A 21,788-nucleotide genomic window follows, 5' to 3' on the forward strand; every position below is an offset into this window, starting at 1 on the left:
ATCTTGGAATTCATTAAAATTAATGTACATTCACCCAAAACTAGCAGCAATTTGTAGTTTGTTGTCAGATTTTATACAATACTCTGATTTCCTGCATTTTAAAAAAGTTTGACTTTTATGTCGTAAACGATAGATAACTGAGGAGTCCTACGCTGATTTCTTTAAAGAGAAGAAAATTAAAAACCATCGCAGATTTGGCGCGAGCGTTTTTTCTACGTGTCTGGGTTATAAACAAATTCTTACAATGTGTTGCAGAACATTAGGAAACCCAAAACTGAAGGAAGTGTGAACAACTGAGCATAAAGACCATCACACCACATCTTGAACCAGACGCACAGGACACATGCGCGCACAAACGCACGCTCTCGCACAAACACACACATGCACACAGGCAAACACCCAGACACATTTGATGCTATGTACCCCACAATGAACCCTGGCTCCTAAGATGAATGGGGTTCCCACGCCTCTCCCAAGGAGTGCAGGGCACAGCCTCCTCCTCTGAGCATTCACACACACACACACACACACACACACACACACACACACACACACACACACACACACACACACACGCACACACACACAAAGCATGCACTACAGATGGCCACACAGTCCCTCTCAAACACACACAGGTGCATTTGAGTCTAATACAGGGGCACACACTTGCAGTGAAAGGGTACAAGGACACACATTTTAGAAAGCACACACAGAAATACTTAAAGTATTGATTATTATTCAGAGCACTTGCAGCCATGTCACCTTTAAAGATGGAGTTACACAGAGTTATCTTTATTTCCAGCACTTTGGTAATTTGGCATAAAAAGCGACTTTTAATTTGTTAAGCAGCAAAGCAGATGGGAAATGAGCTACGAGACGTATTAGGGGTGTTTTACTTTCAGTTACAGTTCAGTTACACCTCTTTTTGTTTCATTGTGTGTGTGTGTGTGTGTGTGTTTGTGTGTGTGTGTGTGATTGAGTGAGAATGTGTGTCTGTCATAAGGTTTTGTTTTGCAGGGAGAATTTAAATGAAGCAGAAACAAAAGTTCGTGGGAAAATCTAACATTTCATTTTCTAAAGGTTCAGCAACACAAAGTCCTTCAGTGTGTCTTCAGTGGTTTAGTGTGTGTGTGTGTGTCTGTGTGTGTTTGTATTGCAAGTATATATATATATATTTGTTGCTTTTATTCAAATGCTACCATCTGATTGTTGAATTTAAAAAGGTATATATTTTAATATTTATTTTTGTGTCATATTTTCTCAAACACATCAGGGTGTTTTTCAGTGATCATGTGAGATTATCGGATATTTTTTTTCTCATGGAAAAACAGATCCGTAATTTATTGTTACAATATATAAAATATTTAATTTCTTTAATTACGCTTTGTTATAGAAGAGAATAGTTTTTCCATAATTACTTTTGTCTGTGTGTGTGTGTGTGTGTGTGTGTGTGTGTGTGTGTGTGTGAGGGAGGGACAGAGAAATAAGGGGACACCTGTAATATTTATTTATATCATATATATTTAAAATTATTTGTTAGTAAAAACTAATTGAAAACTAAAAAACTGTGAACATTATGTGTTGTTTAACTAGACGTGTTTCTGTCTAAATGTTAAATTGCTTCCTTTTATATTTTTAATATTTTTAGCATATTTTCAGCATTTTATTTTTAGAAATAAAACTGAAATTTGGCCACAATAAAGAAACTGCTAATTGGGGAAAATTTCATTAATTGTGGAACAAAAAGACAAAACTTAATTGTAATAACACACAGTGATATAATTCCTACTGGTAATTTTCTGAAGCATATGCTTTCCCGAGAGATGAATCTCAGCTTCTTCCACACTGGCCAGTTCATGGTGATACAGTGATCCAGTCTGAATTCGGCTGCAGTTTTTTCAGCCACGATCACTCTAACATATGTGACATCAACCTTAAAGATACACTCAGGTAGCTGCTTGGCATGTTTATGACCTGAGGGCTACATGGTCACCTTAGTGTGTGTGTTTTGTGACTATATCTGCACAGTATTGTGTGTGTGTAATGTGTAGATGAGGATGTGTGTAAGGATAACTATATTTACGTCTCTGTTTTTCTCTTTCATTTACAGCCTCATTATTTGGGAATGACTATTTTTCCTGGTCAGACCTCAATATCAAGGTTGGTCTCACATTTTATTCATTTTCTATATTTTTGAATTTATTTTTATTCAATTTAAGTGTATAATTACTTCACACTCAACACGTTTTTTTCTTTAAGTGTGTGTGTGTGTGTGTGTGTGTGTGTGCGCCACCACACTACTGAACTCTCAAAGTCAGAAATCACCTCTGTCTGGTCAGTAGCAGTGAATATGCATCATTTGTTTTCCTTTGTCAGTGGCCTGCAGGCACACAACACAATTAACACAGTTTGTCGTTATTTTATCGAACACAATCTGGCTCACATTGTTCCCAGCACACACCAGTGACGTGACAGCAAGTGACATGTCCCATCAAAACCGGCTGCAGTGCGTTGTGTATGTCATGTCATCTAAATCAGTAATTGTCTGCAGCGGCTCAAAAATAATCGCCTCAAAGGAAATTAGTTGGGAAAAAGGGGAAAGAAAAGCCGTCAGCCTAAAGGTCAAATGAAGATTAGAGGGAAACAGTACACGAGGGCACACCGGCTGGCACCCGGAACTGCACAAAGGCCTCATTGTCACGGGAGCCCTCGGCTCTGCACACTCTCCTTGTGTACTTGGGGAGACATGACACCTGTTGGTGGTTTTGGTCAACTGCAGGCTGAGTGACAGGGCGCCTTCACAGGTCAAGTGGTGGTCCTCAGATTTTTGGTTTATGACGTTTTTTCGCCCTGGGCACTAAAGTAAGATGATATTCCAAGGCACAAGAACATCTTGAAGGGTTTTGGATGCAGCCTGGATCCGCAGGCTCTTACACAAATATGGCCAATACGCTTTGATTCAGGGTCACAAGTTTTATCTGTCGTGCGTTTTACCCGTAGTCTGCCACGATGTAAAAGTTAAATCCACAAAGGTTCAAACACTGAACAGTGGAAAAAAAGATATTGCTTTTGATTTATATTCACTGATTTTACAGTTTTATTCCAATTCTTCAGACACACAGGGTCCACATACTTCAAAGAGTGCAATGGTTAATCTCAAATAATTGTAAGGATCATTCTTGACAGTTTAACACAGTTTTACGCTTTATGGCGCCATGTGTCCACAACACTGGGTGAATGTTCTTTTGGAAAGTTGTAGGAGAGCTCATGGCCGCAGGGTGTTCCTCAGTTACACCTCTCATTAGTTAATAATACAATTTCTTTTTTACAGCCTGGGTGCAGGTGTTCTTTTGGGTTGTGTGACTGTGATAATACACTGTCGACACATTTTTTTAAATTTTAATATGGTTTTTAAATAATCATTTAAAAAGTTATGAAAGCTGTAAATATACAGGATGAATTTAACACCCTATCTGTGTTTAAGTGCACACCAGTAATTTCAAAGTACGCATTTTACACTTTTGGATAGTTTGAAAGGCATGGTTAAAGGGTTGGTGCGGCAAAATTACAAAACATATTTTCTCACTTACTTTAGCAGTTTGTAGCAATGCAGATATTTTTGTTTTAATATGCCCATGTTTCAACATATCTGTCTCTGCTCTTATACAATGGACATGAATGAGATTTTATTGATGGTGTTCACAGAAATCCAAAATTACATAAAAAAAAGTCTACTGTAACATCTTCCAGAAACAGCGTCCTTGTTGCTTTCCACGATTCGCAAAATGAGCAGTGAACAGTTGTTACTGGGCAGTTTACAGTTCAGTGAGATGTGTTGTACGCCCAGAGGAACAGTGACCCTTCATCTCGGAGCAGATACTGAATTTATTCCAAGTCGTTTTTAAGTGGTGTGAGCACAACCAGCGCCATCCATTCACTTCTGCTGTGTTAGAGAGGACGAAGAAGTCTTAGATGTATATTTCAAAGCCTGGGCCCACTAAAGTAAAACTAGATACCACTTGGTACATCATAAAATGTTTTTTTTTTTTTTTGTAATTGGCCTGAAGTGACCCTTTAAGTAAAAGGTCTTCTCCTGTGTGAACCTGATACCTTGCTGTGCACACATCAGCGGTGGAAGTGGAGCAGCGAGATGCAGCCAGGCCTGCTGTATACCTCACAGGCTTGGACATTAAGTAGCTCGTGTAGAGATTTGTGTGGCATTTATGGGATAACCGACCTGCAATAAAACAGCCGCAAACTGGTGCGTGCGTGTGCGTGTGTGTGCGTGTGAGGAGTTAAGGCAGTGACTCACTTTTATAAGTTCGACCCCACCTCACTCCCTCACGTCTCCCCCGTCGCTCCCCAGCTCGAGGGGAAACCACAGCAGAGCCGCAGTCTCTCCCGTCTCACTCAGGAAACTCCCTCAAACAACCACAACCTGTCTGCTTGACCTTTCAGCCAAACACACACAGATTTATGCTCATTTGCACCAAGGTTTCCTGACACACACAAATAGGCTACAGATGAAGCACAACAGATAGCTTCAGGGGATTCATCTGACTAATTTAAAGTTAATGCTAGCGTGTTTGTTTACCTAAGAGGTGTTACCTAAACTACCAGGTAACAACACAGACTGCCAAACAGGATCCTCATAAATAATACAGACAGACACTCTCACTCTCTGTGTGTGTGTCCTCATGCATGCAAGCACCTGCATCTGTGTGCACACCAACGCTCACATAGGCACAGATACTGCTCTCTGTGTGTCGCACATGTGAGAGTGCAGGCTCACCGGCACAGCGCAGCGCTGTTCTGACGTGGCGCTCGTGTGTGAAAGTCTGATCTTTTGACACCCGACCGCAGCTCACTCTCTCCTCTCATTTGTCTCCATCAGGAAGAGGAAGCGTGAGAGGAGGTGAGCTGACAGACCTGAGGCTGCTGCTGCAGGGAGGAGGCGACCTGTCAAGTATAAGTGACACACAGGAAGTACGGTGACGGCATACTTCGATTTGCAACAATCAAAGCATGGAGAAACGATATCTCACTCGGCTCCACTCTCACATCAAATTGGATTACCTGTAAATGTAGTAGAACAATATAGCAAAAAAAAACAAAAAAAAAACAAAAAAAAAAACTAAAATGAGTATTGATAACTTTTTTTTTTTTTTACCGATTTTGGATATAGATCATTCGATATGATAATTAAATTTTTTCTGTCTTAGTTGGCTTTTACAACAATTGCACATTTGTCGAAATGAAATTCCAGTTTATATTAAAATGTTCTGTAACAACTTAACTCAACCATATCTCCTGACCAAACAAAATCATCTCAATTCAAAGGTCCACCTGACTTTTTAACTGCATCTCGTGGCCTTGATCAGCAGATACATATTAAATTTCTCTCAGTATTGTTTTATGACATTAAACAGTGTTAGAATTACACACATCATATACATTAACCCATTTAAAAACACGCACTTTGCAGTTGATCTGTAGTTTTTACTGCTGTGTCGTTCCTCGGTTGCCTGCGGGTCATTTGTCACGTGTGGCTGCTGTTCCCCACAGGTCCACCACTGGCCGTGCGACACCAGAGCCCCCACGGGAGATAAACTGTCCTTTGGGGTGAGGTAGTAGGTTGTATAGTTTTAGGGTCATTCCCAAGCTGTCAGATGACTATACAACTTACTGTCTTTCCTGAAGCGACTGTGCTGACATCATGATCGTCACCGTCGCGGAAGAGGATTCGACTTCACTGCAAATGTTTGTGGTCCTCCTTGAAATTTGGACTTGTCTCTTACTCAAACAATACACTTTACAGAATATTAGATATTGCTCCTTTCATAAAGTCAACAACCAATACATCCTTGTTGATTTGTTTATTAAGGTTAGACAGAAAAGAGGCTGGTAAGTTAGAGATGTTGATTTTAAGAGATAAATGCTACAGCAAGATTTGGGAAGGAGTGAGTAGGCTATCCACTTTAATAACCTGACATTCATTAGCCGTTTTTTTGGAATTTAAACAGAAGCTTTGAGCTTCTTTAACCACTAAAATGTAAATTTAGGAGTCACTTACTGCGGTTGTGCTTATTACAATTTCAAATGCTTCAACATGCCTCCATTAGGTAATATTTGAATACTGGTTTTTACTCTTAATGTTGTCATCTCAAACCCCGCTGTATCCTCTGCGATAACACCACAGTAGCTCTGTCTTCAGTTACACAGTGATCACATGTGGCCTCCTCACAAACCTTTGCATCCCGATCCTCCTTCTACCCACCTGGGTGACTTATGGTGTTCGTACAGGGTGAGGTAGTAGGTTGTGTGGTTTCAGGGTTGTGATTTTACCCCATCAGGAGCTAACTATACAACCTACTGCCTTCCCTGGAGGGCAGCAATACATCACAGGAGCACACATGTCCTTGTTACCATTCTGCTTAGGAGAAAACTGAGGAATGGCATTTAATTTGAAAGGTTTCATTGGATCGGTGAGTAGTGCTGAATGACAATATGCACTAATCACTCAACAGGTACAAATCATTCATGTTTTAACTTGTACCTTTTCATCAATAAAGACTGGATAAGAAATAATTTCAGAATTAACTTATGTCTGGAGTCTGATTTTTTCAGTGTGCAGAGGAACAGAGGTGCCACAGTAAAGTCTTGTTGGAATATTTTCGTAGAAACGTTGCCTTATTCTGTAATCCTTTTAAGGAGCTCATTATATGTTGAAATGCTAATCTTATAAGCTTCAGTGGCTTAGGAACACGTAGACATGTATCTGTCTGTGGAAGAATGCTCCACAGTGTGTGCATCATGTGTCTTTGTACTTTTAAACAAAGGCAATTTGGGGGGATTTTTCCATGTAAGCTGTTCATAATGTCCTGGATCAAAGCAAAAGAAAAAAAACTCCAGAAAACCATCTGAAGGTAGAAAACAAAGTAAACAACACTGAAAACGAGTCAAACGGTGACAATAGCGACACATTTTCAGCAGTTTGTGATTTTGTGTAGTCAAAGGTTTTGAGTTTTCAAGCTTGATCCCAAACGTCACCAGAGCTGATAACTGCGCCTTAATTCAGCGGCAGAGTGCAGAGGGCTGTCTCTAATTCAGAAAACATGAGCCTGTGTGCTTCTCTCACAGATGGAGCTGGAGAGCAGGTGCTGAGGTATCAGCAAGAAAATCATACATTATCACCCTCCCACTTGTCTGTGTGAGAACACACTGAGCACCTTCAGATGTGCTTTGTTATCTGGCTGTGCTGAGGAAGTCATAAGGAAAAGATGATGGATAAAATATCCCCCAGAGTCCTGAACCTTAAGATAGAGACACAGTGAAAGAATCTTATGCATCCATACGCAGTAGATGGCGCCATTTATTATATATTGTGTTGATTGGGGCAGACAGAAGGGAGGGAAACACTCCAAACTGAAGTGCACACAAAAAGAAATGTTTAAAATACAGTAATGAATGCTGTAATTGTAAAGTAAATGTTGCTTCTGGTGAGGCATCAGTTTGATAATAACAAAAATCTAGAGCAATCAACAAAAGAAATGTTTCTTCATCATTTTGTGAACTTGTTACTGGACAACAATGAATGAAAACCATGTAGAGAAGGTTTTTAAAGATGTGGATAAGGGAAGAACTGGCTGAAGGTAAATAATCTGGAGGAAGCCCACAGTGTAGCAGTTATGTTATGCAGAACATGAAAAGCCCTCTTACAGATTTTCTTGAATTCGTCAACAAACACATCATTGCCACCATAATGGAATATTCCCTTTATCATGGCCCAAGAGTCAAAGACAAGAGACTGAACCTTTGTTTCTTTATGTCATTTCTCACTGAGATTTACACACTATAACTCAGCAATAAAGTCAAACATCATCTACAGCCAACTGAGCGAACTCATGCCACACAAGCGGCTCTTTCAATAGTCTGTTTACAGGTTTCTCACTGTCAGTGTTCACCTTCCTGGTATGTCTGGTATGTCTTCTGTAAGAGGTCGAAACAGGACTGAGAAGCAGCCTGGACAACATCTCACCTCGACCAGTCGACGCCTTGGCTCACCCTTGGTAGAATAATAATGGCCACATTCCAGCTTTACAGGAGTAGCCTCTCAAAAGTCTGCGTTTTTATTTGCCTCTCCCATATAAATATATAAATATATACTGTAACATATATGACAATTCAGTAAATAAAAAACAGTAGTCACTAAGTAAAAGTATGACTTATTATTGGCCAAGTGAGCTAATAATCAGAGTGCCATACTATTATATATTAGATTATTGGACTATTATTACAGATGTATTAATGTGGAAGTAGCATTTTATTGATTTCATTAATTTTATTTTGCTGTCTGAAAAGTGCTCTTTAAATAAAGATTATTATTATTATTATTATTATTTTACTGTTGTAGCTGGTTTTAAATGGTAAATGTATCATATTTTATAACATCATCATATGTTTTGCAGATAAAATCTTAATCTGGACAGAAATCAAATTTAAAAAAAAAAAAAAGTAGATGAAGTCATGTATTAGTATAAAGTAACAAGCACAAGTGCTTCAAAACAATAGGTTTGTTACATACACTGAAAGCGGGAAACACATTGTTGACATATATAAGGTTATTCATGTTGTTCGGCATTTCATCGATTGTTCGCGGAATCAATAACCTGCGGTGTCTGAGGCTGCGGTTTAATGAGGCCTACACGGTGATTTACAGGGGGACGATCAGCTGACTTTCACTTCACAGCTGCCTGGAGACAGAGCCAGTCAATGCTCAGCTTCACTGACATCCCTGCTGGCCTGCGGCTGGAGGCGGATAAAGGGTCCGCATCCACATCCACATCCACCGGGAAGCCACTCTATCTCTATCTTGCCCCCCCCCGGTCTGCTCTGAAGCCTCCAGCTCCCCGCACGCCCATTGGCTGAGAGCATAGGTGTGCCGGGAGGTGTGTGCGCCGTGTCGCCGTCGTTGTTTCCTGCGGAGAATGAGCGGGGGTTTGACACCGCGCAGCGACGCGACGCATCGGCTCTGTAGCAGAGCCGATCGAGACCTCTGTGAGCTTGTTTCTGTGCGTGTGTGTGTGTGTATATGTGTGTATATGTGTGTGTGTGTGTGTGTGTGTGTGTGTGTGTTGGAGGATCCCGGGACCAAAACAGCTCCTTCAGACGAGCGTCCATCCCGGCAGCAGCCTCTGGAAATGCTTCGGATACTTGCCCCTGAGGTAATGCACACACTTTATTTCCAAAGCGGGCTGTTATGTAATGTGATTCTAAACTTCAGGAGGATTTGTCTAATGGGACTGAAAGAACATTTTTGGGCGAGCATAGGGCTTTGTTAACACACTGTCACACACTGCAGCTGCTGACTTTCTGCTATTGTTGGGCCATTTCTATGACTTACATTACTGTAAATTGCGAGCGGGCCCACTTTAGCTTTCTGACTAATACCTGCTTTTGCAATAAACCACTCACGCCCACACAGTGTCATGAAATAGCGTCTCTCTCATTAGAGGAACATGTTTTCTTCCTCAGCATGTTTCCATCTCGCACAGCAGCAGCAGTAGAGGAGGAAATAGCGTCAGATCACTAAACATGACATTAATTATGTAATTGCAGAACTTGTTACCATCAAAATGTGGAAGCTGGTTGCAGGGTTTCCTCGGAACCTGATTTTTGGTCTGTGTGCGGATGACCTCGTTGCAGAGAGAGCAGAGGTCTTGAAAAGGTCACAACAGCTGATCCTGAACCAGCACAGGGCACAAATGTGAGGCCAAGCCTCCACTCTGAACTCACACTGGCCTGCTAGACAAGTCTCGGATCTGAGATGACAGGTGAACACAAACTGAAATATAAGAAGAGCACCTGTGTGAATCCATCTGACCTAAAGTACAAAGTTGTGTTCTGTGTTTTCATTTTCCACCTTTTCGGGGGCTGTTGCAGCTTTACTGACTTTGTTAAGTACAGCTGTTGTCCCTCAGCGTTTCCTCTTTCCCCGTGACCTAAAGATAGAGCCCTCTGTCTGGGATTATAGTTCCTCTGGGATTTTCAACACAATGTGCTCTGAGGTGAGGTGGAAACATGGGCTGGGCCTGGGTCATCTTTGAAAGAGGAAATAAAGTCATATCAAGCCCTGTTAAGAGTTAGTTCTTGACCCAGTCATAAATATATCAACGCGGGCCCAGTGAGAATGAAACAGATTCAAGTTACAGATTACAGGCGTACAGGGTTCAGTTTTGGCTGATCATTTTCACGATTGATCTATTGATTGATTGTCCAAAACACAATGAAAATATCAAAATATAAATTTCTTGTTTTGTCCAAACACACCCCAAAATGTTCAATTTACCGTAACATATAACCATGAAAAAGCAGTAATTTGTCAGATTTGACGACCATCAAGTGTTTTGGCATTTCTGCTTGAAAAAATACTTCAACGAATGAATGGATACAACTTATCATTACAGCTTTAGATTCTGTCTTGCCAGAGCGCAGTTCTGGAGACAACAAAATTCAGATCTGTACAGCGACGCCATGGAAACCGGATCTGGGGAGAGTTCGGCCTGTGTTGCGTTTTTTCGGATACACAGTGTCAATTCAGTGTAAGGTAAAGAGGACATGCAGGTAAACGATGCCATATGAGGTTCATAACAGCTACAGTGCCGCACTCTGAAACTGTGTTGTTTTTAGGACAAGGTCTCAGACATGTTTAAAAGACATCCGCAGCCATAGCTGCAGGGGGAAGCATGGGTTCAGGGTGTGACTAAAAGTTTGTGAACCCAGTGAACTTAGGTTTAAATGCTGTTTATTGTGTTACAGAGAGCAACAGATTTGCTCAATCTACCCTTTGATGGAGAAATCTTCGCAAACTGCCGGGGGCGTCATTTTGTCAGAGGGCAGTTGTTGTGCGTCAAAGCGACTCGACAGACCAGTTAGTCAGCAGCTGTCTCTGCTACGTGCACGGTCGCCCCGTCTCCCTGTTATGTGCTTTGTCTCAAAAACCTTCAGTAAACAAGAACAGAAAGAAGCCACACACTGGAAGCACTCCATATGGCACGGTGCACAGTATACTGCGGCTGCACACACACACACACACACACACACACACACACACACTCACTCACTCACATATTTCCCCTTTAAACAACTTTGCTACACTGTCAGGACCCGTCCCCTGAAATCCTGCAACACAAAGACTAGATAAACAAATTGCTTTGATCAATCACGTCCTCACTGTGTGGACAGAGTGCATGTTTTCTACCCAGACTGATAAAGGCAGCACTTCACCCAATTATCACGTTCACCCATTAGCTCAAAAAGCACTCTTAAAGCTTCGAGGATTCACAGTAATGAAAGTTAAAGTTGCACAACCTCATATTAGCTAATGGCTCCTCCATGCTCGGCTTACAGATGTATGCAGCTGTGTAAACTGAGATTTTACATAGGGCTCGTATGAGCTCTGCGACGGCCCCACGGCCAAGTCTCTCTGTATATTAGATCAGAGATGTGCTCGTGATTCCTGCTCAAATGATCAAATAACCTTTTATGTTATAACACAGATAAAATTATATTGTGGTAATATAGAAGCAAAGGAACAATGTTTTAGGAGGATTGGAGGGAGAGAATTCCCATCGCTTATAAAGGCAGCTTCCTGTATCTCTGCCTTTTATGTGACATCTTTTTGATGTTCCTGAACTACTTAAGTGTAGAAAAATTCACAGCCCGAGTACGTTTTGTAAAGTTCTGATCTGTCTAAAAAATTCGTCTTTAGCCCGCAGACTGACAACAGTAACGTCTGCCGCTGTGAGTTGCTGGAAGTTGGAGAGAGCGTTATAGAACATGAGAACTGGACATGGTGCTGTGATGTTGTGCGATGGCTCAAACAGATGTCCCTTACCCCGCTGGGAGCAGCTGGGAGCTCCACCAAAACCCCCTCCCACACATACTTTAAGCCCAAACCAAACACCTTCACATCGTGAACCGAACAGCCTCGCCTCGGGCATGGGCCGCCTATAAGTTATACCTGTCCCCACTGCAGTGAAGTGGCTTTGTTCGTTCATGACAATTCAGGTTTGTGCGTGCTTTATCTGAAACATGATAAGCCTGCAGCCGGATTAATTACTAAAATAACATTCTTTCTCAGGGATCAATATCTGAGATACCAAGTCCAAAAAGATTGTGGTGTGCTGGTGCTGTTGAAGAAAAAGGGTTAAAGTCTTAAAATTTGCGCACTTGTGTAGGGAAGCAGGCATATGTGAAGTTTTGATTTAAAAAACCCAGTTTTTCTTGAATGCCACATCTAGCAAGGTGCAGGTAGTTATATATCGCAATAATGGGAGATACATTTATATACACTCAGTGCAGATATATATTACCCACAATTATCTAACATACTCAGTGATATTAATGAGATTGCTACCACCATATAAATAAATGGTAAAACAAAGTCTCTGACTGTTGACAAATTTATATTGTCTCGGTGTAAATTATCACATTGCATAGCACTCATCCATACTCAAATCTGAATATTTAGGTTCATCTAACCCGGAGAGAAAGAAAAGAAGGGAAGGGTGAAGACATTGTGGGTTTTTTAAACCAAAAAATGAACCCTGGAAATTTGCACCCGAGCAGAGAACTAACCGTGCTTTGGTACAATCTAATGGCTGCCTCAGGTCTTCTGGTCTCATTATCACCCATTGTCCTCGTCCTTATTCCCTCTCTCTCTCCTCTTCTCCCAGTCTGGTGAATGAGAGGGTTTTCCTCCCTGGTTCGGCTTGACTTCCAGCATGGCAGGGGATCTCTACAGCCCCCCATCCCCACTGGGGGACTCCCTCCTGGACAGTCCCCTGTGTGGAGACCTGATGGAGGACCTTTGTGACATCTCCCAGTCCATAGAAGACGACACGCTGAGATTTGATTTCCCAGAGTACCAGAGCACCGGTTCAGGGTCGGAGAGCTCCATTGCATTAGGTGAGTAGTCAGGTGATATCAGCTGCAGCCCTTCATATTCACAACTAAATAAATAAATAAATATTTAGAGGCTCAGCTGCAAATAAAGCCATGAAGTATGCCTGGTAATGATGCAAAATATGAAGTGCCCTCAGTGTACGCTCACTAATTATCTTGCAAATAAACAAGTGGAAATAACCCAGAGGCACATGCCAGAGTTTGTCTTTATCTCATTCAAAAACAGGCATTGGATGATTACACCACTGACCCTCTGACCTCTTGGCTCCAGTGTGATTCATGCACATTTACTAAAGAGGCTAATGTATAGCGCTGCACGTCTGATAACACAAGATTAGACATGATTCTACTCCTGTCTCTCCCTCTCTGTCTCCTCCACGAGCCTGTCTTCACATTTCCAAACAGCAAATGACCCATGTCCCTAATTTTAGGGAGACACTTCAACCAAAATGCTTCAGGTCTGCAGGAGACACTTATCTAATATACTCAAGTGGACAGAGGCAGCAGCCTGTTTGCCAGGACTCCATTTGTGTTGTGAAATACAGTGGCTAATTAGCTTTTCCTGTCAAGAGTTTGACCCGAAGATCAATATCAGCCTCATTACTGTCTTTAACATGAAGGTAGAGCCAGCAGCTGGTTAGCTTAGCATAAAGACTGGAAATGGGGAAACAGATTGCCTGGGACACTCCATCCTCTAAAGTTAAAGTGATTAGCTCAGCCAAGGCTAAGAGAAGTTAACTAAGTGTTGGTTATACCTTAATATTTATCACACAGACACGAGACTGGCAACGATCTTCTCGTCTAACTCACAGCAAGAAACCGAAAAAACTAATTTCCCAAAATGTGAAACTGTTCCTTTAAGTGTTGTCAGTTTGCCAACTAAGTTCTTGAGTTGCTCTCCTCTCTAAATGCACGCAGATTTGAAAACAGATCTTTGTTCAAAGCGTGGCCCAGTGAACCCACTCAGTGTTTCTTCTCTGCTGTCTCGTCTGCAACAGACACCTTGACCCCAGCCTCCAGTCCGTCGTCGGGGGTGTGTGGAGCTGCACCAGGCCCCGGCGAGAGCCTTAATCTGGAGTGCCGGGTGTGCTCGGACAAGGCTTCAGGTTTCCACTACGGGGTGCACGCATGTGAGGGATGCAAGGTGAGAGATGTGGCACTAAAAAACACAGATAGTGCAGCCAGCTAGAGTATGAATGGTATGGTATAGTACTGACATACCGTACGTATCAAAGCGAGAAAGGACATAACAGCCACACAGATATACAGGCAGATTCAGTCCCATTCAAACTGATGATCACTTGTAAAAGACAAATGTTAGTTTGGGTGCTCCTACTTGTAGCTGTGCAGCTGGATCAGGGGTGAAAGACACAACACAAACACACACATGAACATGCATGCCTGCACCCACGTGTGCACACCAAAACACATAAAGTGAAGCATGCAGGAGCACCTGACCTGGAGGCCAGTGGAAAGTTTGAGAGAGACATGCAGTCGGGTCATGTGAGGTGGGGGACATGATGGCCTTGGTTGACTTGCCACCTCTCCCCTGCTTGGCACAGAGCCCAACTGAGTGATGTTAATACACACACACACACACACACAAACACACACACTTGTGCACACATGGAGCTGCTGCTGGCACAGAGCACTGCTGTGCCTTCACTATATTACCTTCTTACAGACTCACAGTGAGCAGTGCGCGTGTGTGTGTGTAAATAAATCTTGTCTTGTCTTGTATGTTTGTCTTGTCATGTGAGGTCGTTGTCTAACACCGCTCCAGGTTGGTGCTGCTGCTAATCTGTTTGCTATTTTTGCGTGACTTTTTTAACTTATGACCTTGCTTACTTTTACGTCCCCTTCTTCAGCCCCCTCCCCCCTCCGCTGGCACTTTGCCCTCTATTTCACTGGAATCTATAGGAGACAAGAGAGATGGATGAAGCAGGAGGCTAACATTTCACAATTTTCATGTCTCAGTCCAAGTTTTAGAGAACAACCTGTGAATTGCACAACACATATCTGTGTGCAAACCTGACCAGCTCCCTGCGGGTCTCTGGTTTATGACCCACATCTCACTTATCAGAATCACCACAAATAATTTTCATCTTGCCGTCTCAGCTACTGCATGGCTTGGCTCTCGACCTGTCAGTCTTTCAGACTGCTGCTATCCTAAAGTGGGAACATGATGACACCGAACTGCTGGACGCCGTACGCGCATGTGAGAGGCGTACTTTGACAGCACCCTGTTCCCAAATTCTGTGATTGATGTTATTGCGCCATCATGGAAAAATCTGGCTTGTGATATGTGGCAGTCACATTTCACGGTTTCCATGCTGGACAGGCTCTGCATATCATTTTCAACACCTCGCTTCAAAGAGAGGAGCGCTCAGTAGTGGGAATGTGAATGGAATGTGCTGTGATTCTGTGGTGTGAGGGCTTAAAGTCTGTGCTGGTGATGACGGTATGAAATATGTGCTGGACATTTAGAGCCGCAGGACAGTCAGAAAAAGAAAAAGCCATTAGTAACGGAAAGTTAAACCACAAAGGTAAATGTACCTGCTCAAGTAGGTGCGTCTCAGCGATGCCTAGATTTAAAAAAAGATGTTTGCCCTTAAGGAAGCATTGCACAATTCATCCCCCTGCTTACGTCTTTAGTCTGGTTACTCACCTCTCACAGTTATATATCACAGCAACGAACTGCCCTCTGGTTGTGTCTGTACACTCATACACACATGCATGCTGTAAACACACATCTGCTTTTAACTCCTGGTGCAGCTATGTTGTTTTGTAATGCATTTTGATGACTATCATATGGCACTAAACTATACGCCCGGACCTCCACATTTCTCCCTTCACCATTATCATGAAGATTACACCCAGATCTTCCCATAAAATGACGTTTTCTTAAATGACACAAAAGTGGCACGTAATGACCCTTAATAACAAATGTGTCATAACTGCTCTACAACATAAAGGCAGCCAAGGCCAAATTGTAAGATGATGGCTGCTGATGTATTGCGCAACCATATGGCGCCAGATATATTGCTGGAAAATGAGGGTTGAGGAATGTCCTGACTGAAGTATCAGTGATGCACAAAGGTGTGTGTGAGTGTACGTCAAAGGATCATATGTTTTGGCACATGTGCGACATCTGTTAGCGTGTGTTGGCCTGCTGCCTCACAATCTCAGTGTGTGCTGGAGGCTTTGGAGGATGTCTTGTCCAATCGGGGGTTCTTCTTCAGAAAGGTCAGGGTTTGCTATACTGTCTTCCTTGAATCTCTCTTTAAATATAGATGTGATCCAACTATACGGTCCAAACCAAAATGTAATACAACACTGGTCGTACCATGGCTTAAAATGTACAGAATGCATGCACAGTATTATAAGGTTGTAAGTGTCTGTGTTCTGGCTTTAGTGAGTGATGATAACCTTCATGATGAGATTTCACAGACAGATAGTGAATGTTCCCTCTCAAACCTCCTATTCATGAGTCCACAGCAGCAAACTTAAATCCTGAACTTCGTGGTCTTTGGTACGCTGTTGACGCATTTATAAAATAATTTATAACAATTAAAGACCACAGTAAAGAATGAAAATGTTGTCATTTTAAAGGCATGGCATGTCTGTATGACCATTTTGCTATGACTGAAGGTGATCAGGGAACTATATCTAGTCCTGATGCACCTGAGGTTGCAGACGGGGCAGGCAAAAAGAGGAAGGGCTGTAAAACCAACATAATGTGAGAAATGCATCTGTAAAGTAAGTTTTTGCAGACCTGGATGCTGTCATAAATGTTTTAAATAGGGGGAATACACAGCTGTATCCTTGGAGCTCCAGCATAGGTCAAGAAAATAATTTAAATAATGGTAATAATAAATAAACTTGCAAGCAAGTATAAGAGGGTCCAGCACCCCGTGCAATTCAGTTTGTATCTATGCAATGTGAAATGAATTATTTTCAAGCTACAGAGTTCGTGCTACACCGTGTTATTCTGTCTCAACCAGGGTTTCTTCAGGAGGACCATCAGGTTGAAGCTGGAGTACGACAAGTGTGAACGCAACTGCAAAATCCAAAAGAAGAATCGCAACAAGTGCCAGTACTGCCGGTTCCACAAGTGCCTCTCTGTGGGCATGTCCCACAATGGTAACGCAAAGTATACATTACAGTATGCAAAGTGTGCATTAGCTATCACTGTGATCTTAACAATTACTGTAATCATGTCAACTGAACTGAAAGAACTTGCAAGTATTATGAAATCAGTTACATAAAACTCTGCTCACAACACCCTCAGTCAACAGCATAGCATGTGTTCTTTACAAAAACAGCAGGACATGTCCTTCTGTGATTTAGCTCCATGTGCTTTACATTGACTGGGCTTTTATAGAACAGTAGAAATGAAATATAGAAATGTCCTGCTGAAGCAGGCTTGACGTTGAGAAAACAAAGGCCCATACACAGACGGGTGACAGATTAAAGGAAAAACCAACATAAAGTATCTTAGTAAGGTGCTGGGCCATAACGAGCCTCCAGAACAGCTTCAGTGCTCCTTGGCATTGATTCTACAAGTCTGAACTCTACTGAGGACGAACACAATTCTCCCCTAAAGATATTTCCTCATTTGGCGTTTTGATGGCGGTGGTGGAGAGCGCTGTCTAACGCGTCGGTCCAAAATCCCCCATAGGTGTTCAGTTGGGTTGAGATCTGGTGACTGCAAAGGCCATAGCATATGATTCACATTATTTTCACACTCATCAAACCAAAAAGCATCCCACAGCATAACAGAGGTACCGGATCCCCTTTCTGTAGGCGTCAAGCATTCAGGCCTGTATTGTTCTCTTGGTCTACACCACACATGCACGTGCCCACTTGTGGAGAATGTGGTGAAGGATGATTCATCTGACCATATCACTTTTTTCCCACTTCTCTACAGACATGTGTCTCTGGTTTTTGCACCAATGAACTCTCAAATGTGCTTTCATCTGTGTAACCCTACTATAATATCCCTCTCTATGTAATTGTTGACGGACTGTTGTTGCTGACACAGTCTGATCATGTCCTGCATCGACATTCTCAGTCACCTAAGGGAGTTACTCTTCTGTTTTTCCTGACATATGCACAAGCATTGCGGTCATCAAATGTGCACCGCCGACCACAATGTCTGACCCTGTTTACTGACGTCTTTCCCATGGATCTAAATGCAGATGTCACTTTAGTCACTGTTGCTGTTGAAACACTGGCTAGTTGAGCATCTGTGTACCTGAAGCCCCTGTCATCCGTGCGCCAACAATAATCCCTTTTTATACATATGCCACAGAGCATGTTGGGATGTTAATTGCTAAATGTGTGGAAGCATCTGCATTTGTTATGCTTCTCCCCTCATTTATTCAGGCTTTTCCTTTTATTTGTCACTCGTCTGTAGCTCCACATCTGGGCTGTCATCTGTTCTGACTGCCAAAGGGTCACTGGGTTTGTCACGATGGCCTCCTGCTGCAGACAGAACAGTGTCAGAAACCTGAGAGGGAGATGGCATGTTGTCCTCAGAGGAGACAAAAGAGAACAGATCACACCAGACCTGTTGTGGGTGAATGTTAGTGTGCCGGGCCTCATGCATGTTAACTGCAGGAAGATATGTCTGGTATCTCTGTGAGTGGTTTCTTTGTAAATTAAGAAAAGTCTTCTAGCGATTGCTAATGATGAACGCTTCTATGCACCAGCCATCCGGTTTGGTCGGATGCCCCAGGCGGAGAAACTGAAGCTCAAGGCTGAAAGCAAGATGGTGGAGACAGAAGTGGAAAGCCCCATGCTGGCCAACCACAAGACTCTGGTCAAGCAGATCCACGAAGCTTATGTGAAGAATTTCAGCATGAACAAGGCGAAAGCAAGGCTCATACTCACTGGAAAGACCAGCAAACCGGTAAAGTGGAAAATAAAGCCAAGGACAAAAGTTTGAGGAGTCTCTTCATTCTGCACCTCTGCTCTGTCCTCTGTGTCACCTACCAGCATCCTCTCCTCTGTCTTTCCCAGCAGCCTTTGATCATTCACGACATGGAGACGTTCCAGCTGGCGGAGAGGACGTTAGCAGTCCATATGGTAAACAGTGACTATCCGGAGCCCGAGAGCGGCCTTCAAGCTGGGGATGTGGTTCTGGGTGTGGGATGCAGGGAGCTCCAGCAGATGGAGGCCGAAGCGAGGCTCTTCCACTGCTGCCAGAGCACCTCAGTGGAGACGGTCACAGAGCTGACAGAGTTCGCTAAGGCGGTGCCCGGTTTCCAGAGTCTAGATCTGAATGATCAGGTGGGTATAGGGAGCTGTATCTGTCACCTATGTTCCTGTCATTCCACAGAGGGAATGTTTTTGTTTTGTAATGTGATTAGATCTCGATTCCCTCCTTTTTTTCCCCTCCTCCGATTAAGGTGACTTTATTAAAATACGGTGTTTACGAAGCCCTCTTCACCCTCCTGGCCTCCTGTATGAACAAAGATGGCCTCCTGGTGGCCCGTGGGGGAGGCTTCATCACCCGTGAATTCCTCAAAAGCCTCCGGCGTCCATTTAGTGACATGATGGAGCCAAAGTTCCAGTTTGCCTCACGCTTCAACTCCCTGGAGCTGGATGACAGTGACCTTGCCCTTTTCGTGGCTGCCATTATCTGCTGTGGAGGTAACTGACGTTGTGTGGAGGAATAACAGACAGAAGATAGAATTTTTTTTTTTTAAATGTGAGTGAATCCTCCCTCTTCATCGTCTTTGTCCTTCTCAGACCGTCCAGGCCTGGTGGATGTACCACTAGTGGAGCAGCTGCAGGAAGGCATTGTTCAGGCACTACAGCTCCACCTGCTGGCCAACCACCCTGACAACACCTTCCTCTTTCCCAGACTTCTGCAGAAACTGGCTGACCTCCGGGAGCTCGTCACCGAGCATGCTCAGTTGGTGCAGGAAATCAAGACAACAGAGGACACGTCGCTGCACCCTCTCCTGCAAGAGATATATAGGGACATGTACTGAGACGTTAGCACACGGTCATGACCAGGGACATGTATTAAAATGTTATTGTAAGCCAGGTATATCCAAAACTTGGTATACATACAGTATACAACATTAGCTGATACTATAATGCATATCAGTGAACTGTAAGTAGCTTATTGTGTCCTGCTGTGACCATGTGACTCTGAATCATTCTACTGGAACAATACAAAAGTGAAATTCTTTTTAGGGGGAATGGCAGCTCTTGCTGGGGACCTGACTGCAGCGATGAAAGGGGACACGGTGGGGAACAAGCTTTTTGAGCTCGCACCATAGATGGGTAGAGATGTGTTCTTTTTAAATGCATCGATTTGAACTAAAAGCAGCAGTTTGTTATGGATTGGGTCCTGGATGCCAGCTTTTTACTCTCCAGACACAAGTACTGGAGTACTGGAGGCTATGCAAATGTGCATGGGTGAACACATATTAAAGATACCGGACATGACTGCCACAGTCATGCATGCACTGATGCTAAATACTAATTGTGCCTGTGAACAATAAAGTTTTTAACATTTTAAATCTTTGATACAACTGCAATATCAGTTGTGCAAAAGGCGCTAAAATTCCAAATATTTTGGATATTTAGTATGATTATGTTAAAGGTCAGTATCACTGTCATGTCCTTTTATTGTGTATTAGTGCCTTAAATTTCCCTTGACCATCTTGAGATTAGTGGTCAGCATCAGTTTTCACCAAGTGTTGTAATGTTTCACCAGCTGAGCTCATATGTCTTGTGTTCTGTATCACACCTTATACTTCCACCACATAACAAATACAGAATAGAGTAAGCCATGGTTTAGATACATAACTATTTAATATTGGGCCAGGGAATGTTCTCACATAGTATTAAATCAATTATCATTTGAAAATATTGTAATTTTATGAGTTGTGTATTTATTTTATTAGTACAACATGATAGCTCATTTTAAACTTATTGTTCAGATCAGTGTTACATGTACAAAATGTTTTGTACAAATTCTGCCATTAGGACATTTTTGTTTTTTCAAGAAAAAACATTGTTGGCCAGTACTGAATATTTTGACCACAAACATAATAATCTGTTAAGCTGGTTTGTGCTTTATTTTGTAAATATGACAAGAATGTGGTGACCACAGTGAAAGGGATGTATATATATATATATATATATATATATATATATATATATATATATATATATATCTGCAGGCAATTATGCAGACCTCAAAAAGATCTAATTGCCTTGTTTTCTGCACCTAGACATGCTGCACTGTGTATTATTGAACACAATGAAATTTTTTTTTTAAATTATATACAGTACACTGTACAATAAGAAAATGTAATTGCTGTTTCAATAAAAGGAGTTATGTCATGTGGTAGCCCAGAATAAACTACTGTAATTAACTGACTTTTATTTGTAATGCCCTGGCTTATTTACCTGCCTGTTGAAGCCAATATTATCAGACCCCAGTTTTTAAATTAATTAATTTATAGGCCTTTTTTTTTTTCACAGCAGAAATTTTTAATTGTCATGGCAAGAAAAGCAAAGGTGGAACTAATAATGTTAATGACAGCTTCGCTCCATTTAAATGTCCCTGTAATTTTATTAATTACACCTGTGCTTTTTTCTTTCATGACATGTTGAACTATCTGGTGTGAAAACGTATTATTTTAGATTCATTTTTACTGTGGAAATGTCTGGTTCACGGTCATGTAATTTTACACACACAGCGGGTCTGTTTGCTTACATTCGCTCGACGCAGCATAAAATATATTGTGTTAAAAAAATAAATAAACCGCCTTCGCTGTGACATAGTGGTAAAATGC

The 21,788-nt window shown here is 42.2% G+C and overlaps 1 protein-coding gene across 2 annotated transcripts; it reads left to right on the top strand.

Moving 5' to 3' along the window:
• Positions 1-8,796: 8,796 nt before the first annotated feature.
• Positions 8,797-21,370, top strand: LOC139635494 (peroxisome proliferator-activated receptor alpha-like). 2 transcript variants are annotated; one of them, XM_071502882.1, is made up of 8 exons: positions 8,797-9,224; positions 12,738-12,969; positions 13,965-14,110; positions 16,971-17,109; positions 18,681-18,880; positions 18,991-19,260; positions 19,380-19,623; positions 19,723-21,370. In XM_071502882.1, the coding sequence occupies exons 2-8, from the start codon at positions 12,786-12,788 to the stop codon at positions 19,965-19,967; spliced, it is 1,428 nt and encodes a 475-aa protein (XP_071358983.1). In that variant the 5' UTR covers positions 8,797-9,224; positions 12,738-12,785; the 3' UTR covers positions 19,968-21,370. The 2 variants fall into 2 exon arrangements, with proteins under 2 accessions (XP_071358983.1, XP_071358984.1); XM_071502883.1 differs by having other exon boundaries at positions 8,803-9,224; positions 18,994-19,260.
• The last annotated feature ends 418 nt before the right edge of the window (positions 21,371-21,788 follow it).

Source organism: Trachinotus anak, unplaced genomic scaffold, assembly GCF_046630095.1.
Source record: "Trachinotus anak isolate AG129_WGS33_773 ecotype Australia unplaced genomic scaffold, CSIRO_AGI_Tana_v1 ptg000018l, whole genome shotgun sequence".
In the NCBI taxonomy this organism is placed as follows: Eukaryota; Metazoa; Chordata; class Actinopteri; order Carangiformes; family Carangidae; genus Trachinotus; species Trachinotus anak.